Source organism: Tasmannia lanceolata, unplaced genomic scaffold, assembly GCF_043159265.1.
Source record: "Tasmannia lanceolata isolate RefF3 unplaced genomic scaffold, GAP_Taslan_0.1 ptg000002l, whole genome shotgun sequence".
NCBI classification, from domain to species: Eukaryota; Viridiplantae; Streptophyta; class Magnoliopsida; order Canellales; family Winteraceae; genus Tasmannia; species Tasmannia lanceolata.
Window position 1 is genome coordinate 24,174,614 of NW_027518679.1, and position 22,427 is coordinate 24,197,040.

General features: G+C 40.9%; 1 protein-coding gene across 1 annotated transcript; it reads right to left on the reverse strand.

Annotated features, from left to right (window-relative positions):
• Positions 1–375: 375 nt before the first annotated feature.
• LOC143891364 (protein DMR6-LIKE OXYGENASE 1-like) lies at positions 376–14,921 on the reverse strand. Its single transcript, XM_077395970.1, has 4 exons — positions 14,680–14,921; positions 13,720–13,967; positions 8,689–9,010; positions 376–746 (listed from the first exon to the last, which is right to left on the reverse strand). The coding sequence occupies exons 1-4, from the start codon at positions 14,914–14,916 to the stop codon at positions 474–476; spliced, it is 1,080 nt and encodes a 359-aa protein (XP_077252085.1). The 5' UTR covers positions 14,917–14,921; the 3' UTR covers positions 376–473.
• Between the last annotated feature and the right edge of the window lie 7,506 nt (positions 14,922–22,427).

Below are 22,427 nucleotides of genomic sequence, written 5' to 3' on the forward strand. Positions count from 1 at the left end.
ATGTTTGAATCAATAATGTACTCTAAGCCATGGATTATGTATGTGTGATCTGTCCTTCTTAGGTATTTCGGTTAACATCTGGGTCTTGGGGTGTGTCTTTAGGAAATGATATTAACGTGCAATTGTGTTAGGATGGTGATCGAACAAGCTGTTGCGGACCCCTGGTTCAGGGCGTCACAGTTAGGATGGTGATCGAACAATAGAAAAATCTTCTATTGTTCTATTTTATTTCGTATTTGTGCTCTTAAAAAGTCAACAATGAATTGAGACCCACTGTACTTTTCGAGAAATACTATCCAGGAAAACAGTTCCCAAGTTTAATGGGATTGAAAATGTTATAGAATACATGGTAGCCAACAATGACAGGAAAATCTATATGCAATCATTTTTATAGAATTATCACGACGAACGTTGTTACAAGTGGAACACACTTTATTGATTGATCTTCAACAACGGCTGCGTGGTTATACTGATCAAACCACTTTGTATTCTATCTCACTGCATGAAATTTCAAAGCGTTTGAGTGTGGTCGTAACAAGCCTTTGAGAGTAGAAATGGTCGATGAACTGTCCGTAGGTGAAGGCGGTGTAGAGAGCACCATGAGGATGGAGGGCTACCATGGAAGAAGCTGGTTTGATAATGGTATCAAGGGAGGGCCCGTAGAATGTAGGTATGGATATCCGCCTCTTAGTAGAATTAGTCACAACCCTATGCACCAAGCTCTTGTATTCACCATTGCTTATCACCTAAAATCATAAAATATGCAGAGAAAAACAAATATAAGTAAATATATGTAGGGATAAGGAGGAATGTTTAAATGGGACGCATTCTTATATAGAAGGTCAAAAACAAGTCATAGGCACACCATCTCATACAATGACAAAAAGTGTTTGTATTATTATTACATAGTAGCATCACTCAAATTGGCGTGACTTTTGGGTGAACATTGATCCAAAGCATTAAGAAAACGGTTTATACAAACACACACACACAGATATATATATATATATATATATATATATATATATATATATATATATATATATATATATATATATATATATATATAAGAAAACGGTTTCTACACACTTAGTGTACATAAGTTATCTACACACTAGCTTAAAATACAATGGGGGGCCACATTGTTTGGGTGATCCAAAGCATTCATTTGATGGGCCCTCACATAGATAGGGTATGCCCAAAAAATCAGCTTCATAGAATCATCCTAACCTTCGAACCGTGGAGGCAAAAAATGGACAGATTTGTGAAGGTTTATACACATCCATTTTACCTCCGCAAATCGTAGCGTTGGGATGATCCTGTGGAGCTGATTTTTTGTGGACACCCTATCTATGTGAGGGCCAATCAAACGAATGGTTTGGATCACCCAAACAATATGCCCTCCACTGTATTTTAAGCTAGTGTGTAGGTAACTTATCTACACTAGTGTGTAGAAACCGTTTTCTATATATATATATATATATATATATATATATATATATATATATATATTTAGAGAAACCATTTTCTCAAATGTATATGCTACATGTCTTACAAATTTTAGAGGATAATCAAGTTGCTGACTCCCTTGTTATTTCTCTGGAAGAGATAATTGTATATACAATTGCAGTGGCAAGACCTTCCAAGAATGACTAGGGTTCTATATGCGATATTCTAGATGTTCCCAGCATTCAGTATGAACAATACCATTTTAATTTTGGCGTTTGAGGTAAGGTGTAAAGTTTCCCTCTTGTAGTTCTCTTATCACATAATAAAAACTCAAGTGTTGCCCTGGTTGCTAAATAAAATTTTGGTTTTAAAAAATAAGTATTTGGCTAAGGGGACATAGATTACATGTCCATTGTGAGTTATTTCACGAGGGCTTTACAGAATTATTAGCAATTTTCTAATATTCTAGATGGGTTGTTAATGCAAAATCAGCTTATTATTGCTTGAGTTCTTCAATGGTCTGAGCCCTCCAAGAGGAAAAGAAAATCAGCATTTTTTTTTCTTTACTTTGAAAATTACACACACACACACACACACATATATATATATATATATATATATATATATATATATATATATATATATATGAGGAAAGTGAAGCTACACCACCGGTGTAGCTAACTTAGCTACACCGCCGGCTTAAAGTACAATGGGCCCACATTATTTTGGTGATCCAAAGAATTCATTTGATTGGCCCTCACATAGATAGGGTGTCCACCAAAAATCAGCTCCATAGGATCATCCCAACCCTACGATTTGTGGAGGCAAAAATGAACGTGTAAAAACCTTCACAAATTTGTCCATTTTTGCCTCCACAGTTTGAAGGGTTGGGATGATCCTATGGAGCTGATTTTTGGTGGACACCTTATCTATGTGAGGGTCAATCAAATGAATGTTTTGGATCACCAAAACAATGTGCGCTCATTGTATTTTAAGCCGGCGGTGTAGCTAAGTTAGCTACACCGGTGGTATAGCTTCACTTTCCTCTATATATATATATATATATATATATATGTGTGTGTGTGTGTACACACACATATATAAATATGCTTGGTGCGCTCAAGCGCACCAACACTTTCCTCATATATATATATATATATATATATATATATATATATATGAGGAAACTGTTGGTGAGCTAGCTTGCCCAATCACATGGGTCCCACATGTTCTGTGGTGATCCAAACCATTCATTTGCAAGGCCTTATCATAGATAGGGGGTGTACCCTCCATAGGATCATCCTAACCCCTCCATTTGTGGAGGACAAAAATGGGCAGATTTGTGTCTGTCCATTTTTGTCCTCCACAATGGAGGGGTTAGGATGATTCTATGGAGCTGATTTTTGGTACACCCCCCATCTATGTAAGGGACTTTCAAATGAATGGTTTGGATCATCCTAACAAAGTGGGCCCCCATGTGATTGGGCAAGCTAGCTCACCATAAGTTTGGTGAGCTTAAGCTCACCAACAGTTTCCTATATATGAGAGAACTGTTGGTGCGCTTAAGCTCACCATTTTTTTGGTGCGCTTAAGTTGTTATAGCGCCTCCCATTCGTTTAAATGTTTGGGTCCCGCTTAAGCGCACCAATGGGAGGCGTTATAGCAACTTAAGCGCACCAAAAAAATGGTGCGCTTAAGCTCACCAACAGTTTTCTATATATATATATATATATATATATATATATATATATATATATATATATATATATATATATATATATGTATGTAGATATATACAATATCTACATACATATATATGTATGTATGTACATACATATTTGAGGCTATGTGGAATGTCCCCCACTTACACACACATACATATGTGTGTGATGATGGCAAGTTCTGGTTCTCCTATCTGAAGGCTGATAGAAGTTCAATATATGTGAAGTTCAATCTATGTCATCCTACGCTTACAGAGAAAGCGTTAGGGGTCCCAGGCCTTTGGTTCCCGGAAGCCACTACGACGCTCAAGTCAGAAATCGGGATCACAATGACAGCTAAGTGACATAAATGAAAGAGATGTAAGCTTATCTTAGGGTTTCTGAGGTTGAAGATGATAGTGAGATGGTAAAGGAGTTAGACTAGAAGATACCCCTTGTTTCTTTGAGCGTGGGGACTTTTGTATGGAGCGAATTCTGTACTTAGGGCAAATTGCATGTAGGTAGGGTGGAGCTTCCGCGGAAACGTTCTTAGAAGTACGGGTGAAGCTCGAGATCATGTACCTCTGAAGGTCGAATCTGAGCTTCTTCCACTTGGAGAATCCTCTGTCGCTGAAGAGCAAACAGGATGGACCTTCCGTGGTAATTTATTCGGAGATAGTATGACCTCACGATCTCTGATTGTGGGGTGCTGGATCCGAGCTTCGATCAATGGTGAATCCTCTGTCGCTGAAGAGTTGAATGGGAGGAGTTTCCTTGGAGATCATCCGGAGATACGGGCGAGTTTTGTGATCTTTGACCTTGGGAGGTTGGATCCAAGCTTCGTTGCCTTGGAGAATCCTCTGCTGCTGAAGAGCAGATAGAGTGGAGCTCCCATGGAGATCGTCCATACATATGGGCGAGCCTCGCGATCATGGAACTTTGGAGGTCGTATTTAGCTTCATTCCCTTGGAGAATCCATTGCCGCTGAAGAGACGGCTGAGTGGAGCTTTCGTGGAGATCATCCAGAGATATGGGCGAGCCTCGCGATCTTGGACCTCTGGAGGTCAGATCCGAGCTTCGTTCACTTGGAGAATCTTCTGCCGTTGAAGAGCAGCTATAGTGGAACTTCCATGGAGATCATCTGGCCATATGGGCTAACCTTTTGATCTTGGACCCTTGGAAGTTGGATACGAGCTTTGTTACCTTGGCGAATCCTCTACCGCTGAAGAACGGCAGAGTGGAGCTTCCGTGGAAATCGTCCGCAGATATGGGAGAGCCTCGCGATCTTGAACCTCTGGAGGTCGGATTTGCGCTTTGTTCCATTGGCGAATCCTCTGTCACTGAAGAGCAGGCAAGGTGGAGCTTCCGTGGAGATGTCCGGAGACATGGGCGACCTTGCGATCCTAGATCTCTAGAGGCCGGATCCAAGCCTTGTTCCCTTGGAGAATCCTGTGTCACTAAAGAGCATGCAGAGTGGAGCTTCCGTAGAGATCATCCGAAGATATGGGCGAGCCTCGCGATCAAGGACTTCTGGAGGTCGGATCCAAGCTTTGTTCCCTTGGAAACCCTCTACCGCTTAAGAGCAAGCAAAGTGGAGCTCCCATGGAGCTTGTCCAGAGATATGGACTAGCCTCGCGATCGTAGACCTCTGAAGATCGAATCCGAGATTCGTTCCCTTGGCGAATCCTCTACAACTGAAGAGCAGGCAAAGTGGAGCTTCCGTGGGGATTGTCCTGGGATATGGATGAGCCTCGCGATCTTGGACCTCTGAAGGTTAGATCCGAGCTTCGTTCCCTTGGCGAATTCTCTGTGAAGCGTATGCAGAGTGGAGATTCCATGGAGATCGTCCGGAGATATGAGCGAGGAAATGTTGTAGACAATTTTGAGGATAATTAAATTTCCTTTCAATCGAAATATAACGACCACTAATTACATTGAGTGCCGTCCCTGTGCTGGAAGAGGAAACAAATAGACAAGCAAAAAAATACACTTTCAATACAAACAAAACTAAATACTTACAGGGTTTCTTTGCTAGTGCTATTTCTCGAGGATAGTAATCAGTCGTCCATACGGTCCACCTCCACATATTTCCTCCATCCCTCGATCAGTGGGGAACTTCATCTTGAGATGGGGTATTGAGATGATGGCCTTGAGCTTCTTTTGAGCGGGTCTTCCGATAATGTCGTTATAAGCGGAGGGGACCCGTACTATGAGGAATGTCTCGACGATAGTTCTCTGATGAGGCTCAGTGCCGAAAGTGACCGGGAGGTCGATCTTGGCTTCCACCCTTATGGCCCCTCCTGAGATACCATACATAGACCATTCAACTGGGGTGATTTTTTCATCCCGAGGTGCATCTATTTGAAAGCATCATAGTGGAGGATGTCAATCGGAATTTTGCGAACGTTGAAGTTGAGGATGATCAGACGAACAACCATTGCATCGTCGTGCGAGGTATGGATGCCATTATAGTCTTCATCCGAGAAGGAGATAACTGAGCTGGTCCTGGGGGGATCAGAGCGGACCTTTTTAACCTAGGCTTCTAATGCATGTATCTCTTTGGCGTATGCTTTTCCTCTGGCCGTAGTTGGTCCACCGGCTGCCGGCCCCCAAGAGATTATATTTATATCTCTGCCGATCTGAGTGCGCCTATCCTGTCTAGGGTCAAGAGAACATTGGCGTCATCCTTCCTCTTTGTGCCTTTCTGGGGATCAGTGGTAGCTTGTGGAGCATTGGCGGACTAGAGGCCGATTGCGTTCAGACCTTTGTAGGAGTTGTTCGTCCCTGGGAGGTTTCTATTGGTACCTGGTGATGTTCCCTGCATCGGTCAGCCTTTTGATTTCCCTCTTGAGGTGGTAACATTCATCCGTGGCATGGACGCAATTTTTGTGGAAGTGGCAGTATTTGTTGAAGTCTCACCTCCTACCTTTTTTCCAAACCTTCTTTGTCCATTGGAGTATTGGACGAACTCCCTGTCCCTGATCTCAAGCAAATTATTTGAAATTGTGGTGTTTAAAGGGAGAAGGTTGTACCTTTCGAGCGGCGGCGGCGGGCACTCGGTTGGGAGGTCAGTTATCTTGGTAGAACGGCTTGTTCCACTCTGGGCCGCCCAGAGCTCATCCTTCTGTCTTTCTCCTACCCGTCCGGGCGAGCTTCAGCTCTTTTAATGTAGCGAAAGAGTCCTCAGCATTTACATATCTGTCAACACGGGTCATTAATTATCGATGGTCTAGGGGGGTGTGTGGTGTTGCGATGTTGAGGGAGAGCTTCAGGTCCTGGTTATGAATGGCTGCAATCAAAGCTGAGGTGGCCATCTCGTAGTTGACCTTTCTAATCTAGTAGTCTTGAGCGCGGAACGGGGCTACGAAGCTCCACAACATTTCATCTTTCCACTGTCCCATGGCCATGAGTACATCGGCAGGCTTGGGGCAAGTCGGCTGTTGGCGAAATGGAGGCAAACTCTCGGCCCAGCTCTTGGAAGGATGCAATCGAGCCTGGACGTAAGCGAATACTAAGTACTCGCACTCTGCTTTAGGAGGGAGGAGAAGGCCTTACACATGAAGCCACCCGACGCCCACTGAAAGGTCATGGTTCGGCAGAAGGATAGGAGGTACTCAGGGGGATCTGTAGTCCCATTATACTAGCCGAACCTTGAGATATCGAAGGTCAGATCCACTGAGGCGGCCATGATCTCCTGGGTTAAGGGAGAGTCGGCCTCTCTTTCCCACTCTTCCAAAAGGTCAGAATCGTAGGGCTTCCGGATCTGTCGTCGAAGGTCTTACATCCAGCGTTGGAGGTCGAGAAGAAGAGGATATGGAGGGAGCTAGACTACTACAGCGGCCTCCTCATTTTCCCGTGGAGGCGCGGCTCGCTCTATGTTGGCGTAGTTGATGAACGTCAATTCAACCACGGTCCGGCATCTCGCGCCGGTATTGGGTGCGCCTTGGTTCTGAGGGGGACTCACGGCTAAAGCTAAGGCCACTTAATTGCCCAGGCTTTTGCTCCTTGAATGTCTACTCTCCTGGGGATTGGCCTCCTCCACGGGGTTTACATCCGTATTGCCCGCTCGTGGAGCGGCATTGGCAGCGGCCTGCTGGTGGTTATGAATGATGGCCTCGAGCAATCCTCATACATCGTCCACCTGCTGCGATAGGCCGTTGAACATGTCCATTGTCGGAGCATGTGGTGGATTAACGGACACCGGAGACTCGATTGTATGAGGCAATTGATCCTCACAGGGCTGTGAAACTTGATTTGTGGCGGAGTTTCGAGCAGCCCTACTCCGGTTGACTGTGTCAAATGGTTGAAGACTAGATGTGTTCTTAACCATTTTTTAGTTGGTCACAGGAACAAGTCGCACGAATGGCGACAATCTGATGATGGCGAGATCTGGTTCTCCGATCGGAGAGCTGGTAGAAGTTCAATCTTTGGTGTCCTGTGCACACAGAGAAAGCGTTAGGGGTCCCAGGCCTTTCGCTTCGGGAAACCACTCCGATGCACAAGTCAGAAATCAATATCACAGTGAAAACTAAGAGCACAAATGACAGAGATGTAAGGTTATCTTAGGGTTTCCAAGGTTGAAGATGACAGCGAGATGGTAGAGGAGTTACACTCGAAGATGCCCCTTGTTTCTCTGTGCGTGGAGGCTTTTGAATAGATCGAAGTTTGATCACTGTCGTTTGGTATAAAACCCACTTGTCGTGCCCTCACTGGTGAGGGGGTGATGATGTATAGCATGCACATTTAATTTCGTGGAGGGATTGATTGGCTTTCAAAGCAGTGGGACACAATTTCTAACGCCGCACGTGTGGCCGATGTCGTGTGTTAGGACGAGTGGTGAAATGGGGCACGGGGATCCTTCTGCACGCACCTATGTCAAATCCCTCCACCTGTCGAGGTGAGGGAGTCCCGGATTCTGACCCAACAGAGTGTGTGTGCGCGCGCGCTCGTGCATGTGTTTCTAGGCAATTTCTAAATAATCCATTTGATGTATGGCATTTTTAAGAGAGAACAACCACCACAAATGAATTAAGGGCCCTTTGGATACCTCATATTTTGTATTTGGATTTGGAATTGAGTTTTGAATATATACAGATTGAATTGATCCGCCAGCTCATGTTTAAGGGAGACAGAAAGGCAAGGGGATACTTCCTATTGGAGGGGAGAGGTTGAGCAGCGAGGGTGAAGAAAACTACCAGATTTCCAATTACTTATTTCCATAGTATATTTGGAGATCTGATTTTTTTCACTGTCAATCGCTGATTTGGAAATCCAAGGATTTGATCCGGATCCAAACCACAATGCAAAAAGGGCTGCAAATGTGATAAATCCAAATCAAAATCTTCTCGGCATCCAAACGGGCCCTAAATAAATCAATAAGCCAAAATCTACTACGTGGTGATTGTTTTATACTAAAAAAATTAAGCCTCAAAAATGGAATTTCGCCTGCACACTCCCAATATGTTTCTCTCCTGAAAAAGTTTGTGGAATTGCCTTGACATATATTTATGTATGTGTAGATGGGATTATATGGTGTTACCTGCAACTGATCAGCGATGTTGACAAAGAAAGCTCCATGAAGGGAAGGTACATCGAACCATTTATTATCTTTCATGATCTGCAAACCTGAGACATCGTCGTGTTGAACAACTGTCAGACAATTTGGGTCTGTATGCGCACCAAGTCCTAATGTTAGATCTGGGTTTGGACATGGTGGGTAGTAGTTTATTTGCATTGTCTGGTTTTGCTTCCCTAAGGCGTTAGATATGTAATCTTTCTCCAGACCAAGGGATTCAGAGATGGCTTCTAATAATTTCAGAACCAGTGCTCGGATGGCCGTCACATATTCAGCTGCAATTTTCCTAGTAATGGAAAAACAGAAAAACACATGATCATAATTGCATAATATGGAGACTCTTTCATGTGCGATTATTATCAAAATTATATATATATATATATATATATATATATATATATATATATATATATATATATGGGGTTGATGTTTCTAGTCGGCCGACTAGAAAAGTTTTCTAGTCCGTCAGCCAAAAATTCAGTGCGGGCCCACAGTTTTTGTGTGATCCGAAGCATTCATTTAATAGGCCCTGACATGGATAGGGTGTGCCCAAAAAATCAGCTCCATAGGATCATCCCAACCCTACGATTTGTGGAGGTTAAAATGGATTGGTATAAAACTTCACTAATTTGCCCAATTTTTAGCTCCACAAATCGAAGGGTTAAGATGGTCCTATGGAACTGATTTTTTGGGCACACCCTATCTATTTCAGGGCCTATCAAAGGAATGCTTTGGATCATCCAAACATTGTGGGCCCACTGTGTTTTGGGTCGGCGGACTAGAGAAGGTTCTCTAGTCGGCCGACTAAAGACACTTCTCTCTCTCTCTCTCTCTCTCTCTCTCTCTCTCTCTCTCTCTATCTATATATATATATATACACACACACATATGTATGGGAAAAGTAATTGCGGAGGGTAGAGCAGATATGGTATCTGCTCGACCGGCCAAAAAACAGTGATGCAAACCATTCATTTGATGGACCCTGACATAGATAGGGTGTGCCCAAAAAATCAACTCCATAGGATCATCCCAACCCTTGATTTGGGGAGGTTAAAATGGACGGGTATAAATCTTCAAAAATATGCTCATTTTTAACGTCCAAAAATCGAAGGGTTAGGATGATCCTATGGAGCTGATCTTTTTGGGCAAATCTTATCTATGTCAGGGCCCATCAAATAAATGTTTTGGATCATCAAAACAATGTGGGCCCACTGTGTTTTTTGCCCGGTCAAGCAAATAATGTTATCTGCTCGACCCTTCACAATCACTTTTCCTATATAAACACACACACGATTTAGTGTTTCTAAAGAATACCTTAGATACGATATCTAAGGGAATCGCTCAAAAAACACATGTTTGCATCACCCAAACAATGTGGCCCCCCTATGTTTTTTTATCGATCCCTTAGATGCCTTATCTAAGGAATCCCTTAGAAACACTGTCCTGTGTATGTATATATATATATATATATATATATATATATATATATATATATATATATATATATATATATATATAGAGAGAGAGAGAGAGAGAGAAAACATTTCCTACACAAGTGTGTAGGTAACTTACCTACACACTAGCTTTAAATACAGTGGGGGCCCACATTGTTTGGGTGATCCAAACCATTCATTTGAATGGTCCTCACATAGATAGGGTGTCCACAAAAAATCAGATCCATAGGATCATCCCAACCATTCAAACTATGGAGGCAAAAAATAGACTAATTTGTGAAGGTTTATACACGTCCATTTTATCTCCACAAATCGTAGGGTTGGGATGATCCTATGGATCTGATTTTTTGTGGACACCCTATCTATGTGAGGACCATTCAAATGAATGGTTTGGATCACCCAAACAATGTGGGCCCCCACTGTATTTTAAGCTAGTGTGTAGGTAACTGTCTTCTCATATATATATATATATATATATATATATATATATATATATATATATATATATATATATATATATATATATAGGGGGAAACATTTTCTGCGCGATACCTCAGATAAGTTATCTGAGCAAGGGCTCAAAAAATCATGTGGGCCCACATTGTTTGGATGATCTAAAGCATTCATTTGATAGGCCCTTACATAGATAGGGTGTGCCCAAAAAATCAGCTCCATAGGATCATCCTAACCCTTCGATTTTTGGAGGTTAAAAATGGAGAGATTTGTGGAGGTTTATACCCATCAACTCAAACCTCCACAAATCGAAAGGTTAGGATAATCCTATGGACCACATTTTTTGGGCACACTCTATCTATCTTTGGACTATCCAAATGAATGCTTTGGATCATCCAAACAGTGTGGGCCCATATGTTTTTTTGAACTCTTGCTCAGATAACTTATATGAGGTATCGTGCAGAAAACATTTCCCTTATATATATATATATATATGTGTGTGTGTGTGTGTGTGTGTGTGTGTGAGAGAGAGAGAGAGAAAAGGGTAGGTACTGCCTGGGGTAGATAACTTATCTACTCCCTAGCTTAAAATAACAGTTGGGGCCGCATTGTTTGGGTGATCCAAAGCATTCATTTGATGGGCCCTCACATAGATAGGGTGTGCCTAAGAAATCAGCTCGATAGGATCATCCTAACCCTATGAACTATGGAGGCAAAAAATGGATAGATTTGTGCAGGTTTATACACGCCCATTTTTGCCTCCACAGTTCATAGGGTTAGGATGATCATATTGAGCTGATTTTTTGGGTACACCCTATCTATGTGAGGGCTATCAAAGGATCACCCAAATAATGCGGCCCCAACTGTTATTTTAAGCTAGGGAGTAGATAAGTTATCTACTCCAGGGAGTACCTACTCTTCTCTCTCTCTCTCTCTCTCTCTCTCTCTCTCTCTCTCTCTCTCTATATATATATATATATATATATATATATATATATATATATATATATATATATATATTGGAAAAAGGTTTATGCGCTCGAGCGCAAATAGCTTATCTGTGCTTGAGTGCTAATAAATCATGTGGGCCCACATTTATGGGGTGATCCAAAGCATCCATTTGCAAGGCCCTTCCATAAATAGGGTGTGTACCAAAAATCAGATCCATATGATCATCCTAACCCATCCAATAGTGGAGGGGGAAATGGACAAGCACTATTTGTTCACAAATCTGCCCATTTTTTTCTTCCACAAATGGAAGGGTTGGGATGATCCAATGGAGCTGAGTTTTTGTGGACACCCTATCTATGATAGAGCCTTTGAAATGAATGCTTTGGATCTCTATATATATATATATATATAATATATATATATATATATATGAGAAAAGTGTTGGTGCGCTTAAGCACACCATTTTTTTGGTGCACTTAAGTGGTTATAACGCCTCCCATTTGTTTAAATGTTTAGGTTCCACATACAGGAACCAATGGGAGACGTTATAACCACTTAAGCGCACCAAAAAAATTGTGAGCTTAAGCGCACCAACGTTTTCCTCATATATATATATATATAACATTTCCTACACACTTGTGTAGTTAAGTTACCTACACACTAGCTTAAAATACAGTGGGGGCCCACATTGTTTGGGTGATCCAAACCATTCATTTGAATGGTCCTCATATAGATAGGGTGTCCACAAAAAATCAGATCCATAGGATCATCCCAACCATTCAAACTATGGAGGCAAAAAATGGACTAATTTGTGAAGGTTTATACACGTCCATTTTACCTCCACAAATCGTAGGGTTGGGATGATCCTATGGATCTGATTTTTTGTGGACACCCTATCTATGTGAGGACCATTCAAATGAATGGTTTGGATAACCCAAACAATGTGGGCCCCACTGTATTTTAAGCTAGTGTGTAGGTAACTTACCTACACAAGTGTGTAGGAAATGTTTTCTATATATATATATATATATATATATATATATATATATATATATATATATATATATATATATATATATATTGTAAAAGGGGGAAAATTTTCCCTTAAAAATTCCAATAGGATAAGCCTACCAATTAATAAAACAAGCAACATATAAAAAATGGAATGAATTTATAAAAAATGGAATGAATTTATTGAAAATGAAAAAACTCTAATATGATCTTAAAATAAATATAGAAATGCCTTACTATGGTGTTTAAATAACTTTGTGACTTTAAAGTAACAAACTATGATGGCATTTTCTCACATGCACCATATAAAAAATCATGTAAGAATGAGATGAGGGCATTTTCTCACATGCACCGTGTCTGGTAAGTGTCAACCAGGGATTTTTTTATCAAGATAAATTAGTGTCGCCGAGTGTTGAGAGAGGAGTGGGGGCACGATTGAGATGAGGGTAAGAAGTAGCAAAATATCCAGAAAACTCCTCTCTCTCTCTCTCTCTCTCTCTCTCTCTCTCTCTCTCTCTCTCTCTCTCTCGGGAAAGTTGCCTTATTTCCCACCCACGGTGAATTGCTTGGGTGGGAAGGCAAAGTCAATTTAGAAAGTTGTTCACTTTTAGGTTTTATTTTTTTTTGGAAAACCTAGAATGAAAGAGATGGTTTTCTCTATTGTATTGTGGCTGCAAAGAGAGTTGTGCAAAGGGTGTGTCGACTACCTCTTGGAGTAGAGAGAAAAAGAGAGAGAAGGAGAATGTGGGTTTTTCTTGGGCTCCTCTTTTGGGTTTCTTCTTGGGGTTTCTCTTCTGGGTTTCTCTTGGATTATTCTCTTTTACGGTCTTGGGTTGAGAAGCAAGGAAAGGAAAGGGTTGCGGGGTTTGGGTTTGAGTTTGGGTTTAATCCATTATAATCATTGTATATTATTTTTCTCATACTTGAAGATCGTGTTTTTTGCCCGTGGAGTAGGCTTGGCCGAACCACGTAAAATCTCAGTGCCTTATTTGTGTTATTTTATTTTTCCGTTAAATTTGCGCACGGTCGAATCGTTTTGCCCGACGGATTTTCTCAACACTCTCTAGCAAATTATCCAGAAAACTCCTCTCTCTCTCTCTCTCTCTTCCCTTACAAACACACTTACTTGTAAGATGAAGGTTTGTTAGGCCAGGACTCTATGTGATCTTCCATAGGATAACAAGGGTGTCGAAGGTAATCTCTCCAGTGCAATTTATCTTCCTTTGAAACGTTGAAGCTTGTGGAAACTCGAGTTCTTTTATGATAGTCGTCCGAGTATAGATGTGCTCTATCTTCCACAGGCATTTGAAAGAACTCCTCTGCAACCTTTATCATTTCATCCATGAGCTTATCTGATACTCCGTGATTGACAACCTACAAGAATAATTCTCTGTTGTGAAAGTCATCGACCTAAAAACAGCAGAAATTTATGCTCTGTCAATTTGTTACAGGTAGAAGACATAATAAAAATGTAAGAGAGTAATGGTCTGTGAATATGTTCCCTGAGGTCATACTATAGGTGAAGATTATAAAGTACAAGAATATAAATGGGATACCACACCAAGCTGAACCAGACAGTTTCAACCTGATTTTGTATGGGATTCAGTGTTTAAAAACTCCTTGACACGACACGGAACTCGCCCAAGTCAACAAGGATTTTTCTTGGCCGTGTTCCGCGTCGCACACATCCACGTTCCGCATTTCCTGTAGAATCAATAAAAACTACTTTGACTCTCCCAAGTTATGACCGCTTGACCACGTCAAGTGCGTTCTTGGCCGCGTCCGCGCCGAGTTGACAAGGATTTTTCTTGTACGCATTCCGCATCACACCCGCGTTTTTAAACACTGATGAGGCTAGGTTAACATTTCTTCTGGTTCGGTTCGTTTTTAAACACTAAGGGTAAATGCATTCTCGAACTGAGGCTCAGGTTGGTCTGATTATGGTTGAGGGAATGCTATTTCTGATTAGGCTAGGGTTGGTCTCAACTGGACACAACTCGGGCCGAGTTGAACCCCTAGATAACATTGAAGACGAGAATATCACAAAATTAAAACAACTATAACACCCTGAAAAGATGAGAGTTACTTCGAAAAACCCGTCATTCTTGCAAGCTTTTCTTATCTTCTCCACAGCTTGAGCCCTAGAAGGACCATCAAGCTCTTGTAGATCTATAGATGTCAAATCAGTTAATGGCGAAATGTGATGGAGTGATTTGCGTTCTTCATCCGAAACAAAATACTTTGGAAGAACAGAGAGCCCATCTGTGCTGCTTGACAACAAATTTGCAGCACCCTCTGTAGAATTCAAACTCACCAGTGCCATGGTTGCAATGCAGATTCAGAAAATCTGCATGCATGAGTTTTCTTTTTATAGAAACACCGTCCTAAGAAGATAAGCATCAACGGACTTTCCAAGGAAACATGGCCAGCTGGTTGTGGTGAGCAAGGTGTGAAAGATGCTCCGCGTAAATTTAAAAAAAAAGCCAAATCAGTACCCTCATAAAGCCATTGAAAATGTTTTTCTTGTGTGGTTGTCAACCATCAGGAAAAAAAAAATTATCATTGTCAATGAATTTGTTGTTTGTTTGTTCTATCAAAACATAACTTGTGCACAAATAATTAAAGCATTGATTATCACGCAAGTTATACTAATTTTCTTTTTAATTCATGAGGAATACTAATATTGCTTATCCAGGGGGTCCTAATGTTAATTCAAACTAATGAGGAATGCTAATATTTGCACAAATAATATTGCTTTTTAATTCAAATTCACCGAGTCCTAATGTTAGATCTGGGTATTACTCAGAGAAAAAGCTGAAATATATCCATGGAAAACCCTAAAATCTCCTTGTTGCACTTTACGCTTAGACCCAATGGAACGTTGAGGTCGATAACGATGAGGAAGGCCTTGAACCGGCTATATATTCCTCATATATATATATATATATATATATATATATATATATATATATATATATATATATATATGAGGAAACTGCCAAACTTATGGTGAGCTAGCTTGCCCAATCACATGGGTCCCACATTTTGGGGAGTGATCCAAACCATTCATTCGCAAGGCCTTATCATAGATAGGGGGTGTACCAAAAATCAGCTCCATAGGATCATCCTAACCCCTCCATTTGTGGAGGACAAAAATGGGGCAGATTTGTGTCTGTCCATTTTTGTCCTCCACAAATGGAGGGGTTAGGATGATCCTATGGAGCTGATTTTTGGTACACCCCCCACCTATGTAAGGGACTTTCAAATGAATGCTTTGGATCATCCTAACAAAGTGGGCCCCCATGTGATTGGGCAAGCTAGCTCACCATAAGTTTGGTGAGCTTAACAGTTTCCTCTATATATATATATATATATATATATATAGAGGAAACTGTTGGTGAGCTTAAGCTCACCAAACTTATGGTGAGCTAGCTTGCCCAATCACATGGGTCCCACATTTTGGGGAGTGATCCAAACCATTCATTTGCAAGGCCTTATCATAGATAGGGGGTGTACCAAAAATCAGCTCCATAGGATCATCCTAACCCCTCCATTTGTGGAGGACAAAAATGGGGCAGATTTGTGTCTGTCCATTTTTGTCCTCCACAAATGGAGGGGTTAGGATGATCCTATGGAGCTGATTTTTGGTACACCCCCCATCTATGTAAGGGACTTTCAAATGAATGGTTTGGATCATCCTAACAAAGTGGGCCCCCATGTGATTGGGCAAGCTAGCTCACCATAAGTTTGGTGAGCTTAACCTCACCAACAGTTTCCTCATATATATATCTATATATATATATATAGAGAGAGAGAGAGAGAGAGAGAGAATGCTGTATTTTAAGTGATAAAATGGAATGAGAAAAGACAGGAAGTGCAATTGGTAATAGGGAAGGGGAAACCATGAAATTAATGAGGGTTATGTAAAACATTCTTCCTCTATTACATTTAATTTAGGGCAATGATAAATCGACCCCCAAATATCTTAAAATCGACTCCCTATGTTTAATATCGAAATTACTATCTAGAGAGGCATTTGGATTACGTATTGTTTTGGAACTTTGTGATAGACCATCTTAATTTAGAAAGTTCCTTTCTAAATAGACAGTTTGTGATATTAATTTAGAAGTTTGCACATAGGACGTCTTGTCATATGAACTTTGTGATAAACTTTCTAAATAGACAATAATAAAGCCCTCTGCATATCATGGGTTAAATAGACCATGATAAATCCTTTCTAAATTAAGGGATTAGACCATGATAAACTTCTAAAAACAGCGTGAAAAAAAATCAAGTTTTAATAAACTTTTAATAGCATTAATAGCTTTCAATGGCTATACGCAGAAGTTGCGTACATTGGAGGGGACATAGAGTATACACGAACAAAAATTTACTAAACAAACGGGTGACCCGCGGGTCCACCCGGCCTGTACGGGTGGGGTCCGGTTCAACCATTTAGTGACCCGTAAATTTCCGGGTCATTTTTAAACAGCCCGTTTGACCCGGACCCGCGGGTCGGGTGAAACCCGGCCCGGCCCACCCGTTTGCCAGGTCTATTCAAAGGTGCGTTTAGATTGCCAGAATTAGGAATTGGAATTGGCATCCTATTATGATTCCCTTGTAAATGAAATTAAAAAAATCCTCTAATTCCGACCGAGACAGAATCAAATTACCACTTCTTGGGCAGTAAACAGATTTTAGCATTTTCCCACAATCTATTACGCCCCGGTTTCAATTCCGCCCCCTTATTCCGTTCATTTATTTCTACCAATCAACCAAACGTCAAAAATCAGAATAGGATGCCGATTCCCGTGCCTTATTCAGGCAATCCAAATGCACCCAAATGTTTATAAAAAAGCATGAAGTCCATTCCTTTGTTTTGGAGGCAAGATATATAGCAGCTGCTGCCACCAGACCATGCCAAAATATACACCCAAAAGGGGCTGTACACAGAAGTAGCATGTATAGAGCGGTGCTAGTGGCAGCACCACTTTGTGCGACATTCCGTTTTACATAAAAAGGATGCCACTAATGCCATCTGTGAATTATTCTAAATGAAAACCATCAATCAATTTGAGAAAACTTGATAGTGAATCGTCCAGTTGGTCGTTGTATTTGCATTACATAAAATAAGAGCTTTAAGGAAAAATCAGTTTTTTTTATATGTTTCCAAGAAACCATGTGAGAGGATAGGATCGTACAATCAAGGCGAGGTAGATATCAATGAGCTACAACCCCCCTTTCGACTAATGAAATAAGCTATGCGCTCCCAATTTAGATTAGACTTACCTTATATTATAAGATTTGAGAGAACGGGGAATTGAACAACCCATGGGTAAAATCAACCTAAGGGAGGAAATATAAAGAAACAAAAGGACGAGAAAAACTTTATAAAATAAAGCCACTGAACCTACCATGTTTGGATTAGAAGGAATTTCTGGAATAGTTTCGGAAGGAAAAAACTTTATAAAATTTTTACATGTAACACTGGATTCGTCACCTCCATATCTGAAAAGAAAGAACAAAAAGCAAAAGAGTAAATATCTTTTATTTTTTTGGTTTCAGATTCGACGGCCTCTAGGCTTCCACGCCCGCATTGGTGGTGCAGCGGATCATACAGATATAGCCAAAATATTCCCTTAGCTTACCAACACGGCCCCACAGCAACTGACCTCGTTCTCAGAGACCTCAGCCATGACAAACATCGTCCGCTCAAGATCTGATGATGGTTACTTTTGCGTGGAGAGCATCGGAGAAAAATCCCACATCTGAATGGGTTTTGGGTGAGGATGGGTTGGGTTTCAAGGAGGGAAGGGTTTGATTAAGTAGAGCTGAAACTTTTGACGCTCGCGCTCGATATTTATGTCAAAATTTAAGAAAATACAAAAAGTTTTCTCAAAAACTTTATGGGGTTGCATTAAGATAAATTGGAAGGTTAAATAGGGTATCCATGGGTTTAATGGGATTTGTTAGGTGTAATAATTGATTTTAATGGGAATGGGGCGACATGCAGAGAGGAAATTTTAGCATATATAAGCGGGAAGTATACGGGAGAAGGCCTTTACATTAGTGTATATAGGCAGTTAATTTTTAGCATATATTGCGTGAATGGGTCTTTATAATATACGGGATAGAGGAGGGGCTGCCACGTGGCAGCACCACAGCTTATAGGATTCCGCTTTATATATATATATATATAGGATGACCCCCTTATGTATAAATCCTGGCTCCGCCACTGATTGCCATGATAGAATCTAGGGTTAATTAGCATACTTCAATCCCACCAGCTCGGAAGAATATTAAGAGGGGAGACACCCACTTCTAGCATCAGCCTCTAAGGATTTTGGACCTATGGCTCCCTCCCAAAAGATCCCGCTTGCTGTGCTCCCCCATCATAGATTCATTTTGCGTGATCCACTAAAAGTGTAGACAACCTCCATTAAAATCCAATAGAGGATGGGTCATATGTTTAGATTGCGTGCCATACTTAGAAAATAATTATTTTCAAAACCCTTAGTTGTTTCTATTTCTTATGTTTTATAAAAGAAAAATATAAGTCAAAGGGAAGAGGATCTCTCTAAAGACTGAGCCTCCTTCACTTCAAGGAAGCCCAGTCCTTCAAGCAATAAGAAATCTAGTACGACCGGCCTTGTTCCTATGGGATGGGGACCAGTAGGACCATCGGAAACGTGCTATCTCCGATGGGAGTCCCATTGACCACAAGGATGGTCTGATCGGATATCACCCAAGAGTAGTAATGCAGGATCATCCGCTTCTTATGAATCTTGTGCTTTCATCTTTCCCACATTCTGAGCAAAACCAAATATGGACCTTCTAATCGCATGACAAGTGAGATCTCTCCCTAGTAGAGGCTGATTGTTTGATCAAGCGGGCCGGTGCCTAAAGCCTTCTAGCCTCGTACTCAAGCTACTTGCTCAGTCTAAGAGAGTCATGTATGGAACTTAGGGCCTGTCTTCCCTAAGTGGTGACTTGGGAGTAAGTAGGGACACTCCACCTTATTTGTTTTAGGATCTACATGACCCTCGCATTTTCTCCAAATGATGCACCCCTCTTTGCAGAGGCGGTATGTCATTCGTGAGAAGATACAGCTTACCCATTCAATAAGCCACAGCAATCCTTAGTAAGAGGAGATATGTTTATGATACATATCACAATCTACCACGTGGAGGCAATGGTAGTTGAGGCGGCGGAGCCAGGAATTTGCAGTTGGGGGGGCAGACAAATTTACACTAGCTTGCACTGGTCATTGGGGGGCCATGGCTACTAAACTAGCTAAGCATGCATGTAGGGCCATGCACCATAAAAGAGATTTTCCAAGTCGCCCCCATCATGCTATATGTGCTTCCACCCCTGGTTGAGGGTAGTGTGGGCACCCCTCGGTGCCGCAGGCTAGGCCTGCGCAAGCCCTTCCATGGTACAAGTCTCCATAGCGAGAGATTTATGACTCAATGACTTAAAGTTAGGATTTTCGTGAGAATTCAAGATTGCATGACCTGGAAATCCTGCGGCCCACATCAATAGTAGTAAAAAAATGTTGTTGTCTCTTTGACTTTGATATTTGGCCGTCGTGCAACCCAAGAGGGGCATATGTTGACACTCCATTTTATCTCTGTCTAATGACAGCCAGTGGCAGCAATCCTAATGATGAATTAATACTTTTGCATCAAGTTTAAAACTTCTTACAGTGCCTAAATATGATTAACCTCGGTATGGAACCCTAATCTTTCAAAATGATCAAAATTTAACAAAAGACCACCTCTTTCTTAAAACGTAAGGCCAAGGATGGTAAGGGATTAAATTCCTCAGCCCCTCACCTAACATGTTTTCGCCATCTCTCGTTTAGTCTTGATAATGATAAGGGATCAATAATAACAAAATTAACATAAATTACCCCATTTATAAAGATCAGTTTTGTCAGCGGAATTAGTGCCTAATTGATGTAACCTGGCTACATGTGTGTGGGCGTTTTACCAAGGATGAACAGCTATCACAGCTACAAGTGCAAATTGGAGAAGAAGATCAAAGGAAAACATCAATGTTTCTCCCTTCTCTATATTATTTCAAAAAATCAATAAAAGTCTCCCTCTAAATTGTCTCATACTTCTTTTATAAGAAAGAATCAAATTCTCATCCTAGCAACATTCTAAAACTAGTCCACTGAAGTATAGAAAGATGCATACTTTAGATTCCTAATAAAAATAAACTTTTCAAAGACTTCATAAAATATTTAAATACTAATGTCGTACTTGCTAAAGGAGAAGAAAGGAGTTTAGGAAACATAATCTCTCAAATAGGTAGGCTTTCTAAGAATCTTGATCCATGTTGCCAAAGACAGGGTTGCATTAGACTCCTTGGGTTGGAGAAAATCTGTCATCGGATTTGAATCTTCCGAAAGGCACATGTTCTTTGTAATTTTCGTTGCCATCATTTTTCCATGATTCAAAAAACCCATCCTCGATCTTTAAAGTATCGAAGACTGATCATCAACCTTTGTATATTATCCTGTCAGGATCACCTCTAAAATAGTACTAAAGAATAGATCCTTGCTCAGCATATCTCTCATTGGTGGTAAATCGTGTACTAGGTTCTCTAGGAAAACATCGCTTCACCATCTCTAGAATTTCTTCAACTACATCTTCCTTCGGAGAATTTCTTCAACTTCCATCGTACTCACCGATACTTGAACTTTCACGAACTATTAAATAACCATCGTCTGAAATATTCGTCGTATATTGGTGGTGACTCCCAATCTATGATTTTTTGCTCTAAGTCATAATAAAATGGCTTCAAGTCTCGTGTTACCTTCTCACAACCTCGAGACATGATTTTCAGTGATATGAATTACCACCAGTAGCCTCAACTCTCGCCGGTCGTCGCAACGGATAACCCTGTCGTTGGCTCATGGTATCTACGTCTAATCTGCCATCCCCTACTACAGAAGAAGCCCGAACCGATCTCGGCTGCCCGGTGAGTTTCTCCACTTGCCTCCTTATTGTTGCGATCTGTCCCTGGGATTCTTCCAACATCTCTTGAACCGCTACCCAGGTCATCTGCTTCGTTCTTAGTTTCGTCGACGAATGCCTAGATTGCAGAACTCAAGCTCTTATATCAAGTGATGTAGCTTGGCTATGCGTATGTGGGCGTTTTATCAAGGATGAACGACAATCACACCTACTAGTGCAAATTGGAGAAGAAGATAAAAGGAAAACATCAATGTTTCTCCCTTCTCTATATTATTTCAGATTATCAATAAAAGTCTCTCTCTAAATCGTCTCATACATCTTTTATAAGAAAGATAGAAATTATCATCCTAGCAACATTCTAAAATTAGTCCACTAAAATATAGAAAGATACCTACTTTAGATTCCTAATAAAAATAAGCTTTTCAAAGACTTCCTAATATCTCTAAATACTAATATTCTAGCTTGCTAAAGGAGAATAAAGGAATTTAGGAAACTTAATATCTCAAATAGGTAGGCTTTCTAAAGAAATTATATGGTCTAAGGCCTTACACTAATAAGGCCTCTGTAACGTGGAGGAACCACCCTTGATATCTGATCCAACAACATCTTCTCAAAAAGTGAGCAGCTGTTGGATCAAATATCAAGGGTGGTACCTCTACTGTATAGTTGTAAGGCCTTACACCATATAAAAACTCGGCTTTCTAAGAGTCTTTTGGGGCTTGATTTTTGGCTCTGTTGGGAATTAACCGGGTAGAACTCACCCCTAAAAGCGAGCTTTTAAAGGGGAGGGAACCCATTCCCTTATAAGCCCATCCACATCGTTACACTTTTCCGATGTGGAGTTTTGCTT

Bases quoted from the DNA above. Each gene is read 5' to 3' on its own strand.
- LOC143891364 (XM_077395970.1), bottom strand. From the start codon at position 14,916: ATGGCACTGGTGAGTTTGAATTCTACAGAGGGTGCTGCAAATTTGTTG. The intron at 13,968-14,679 runs GTAACTCTCATC...TTATTCTTGTAG, and splicing joins AGAATGACGGGTTTTTCGAA to GTTGTCAATCACGGAGTATC. The intron at 9,011-13,719 runs GTAAGTGTGTTT...TTCCATTACTAG, and splicing joins AACAAACCTTCATCTTACAA to GAAAATTGCAGCTGAATATG.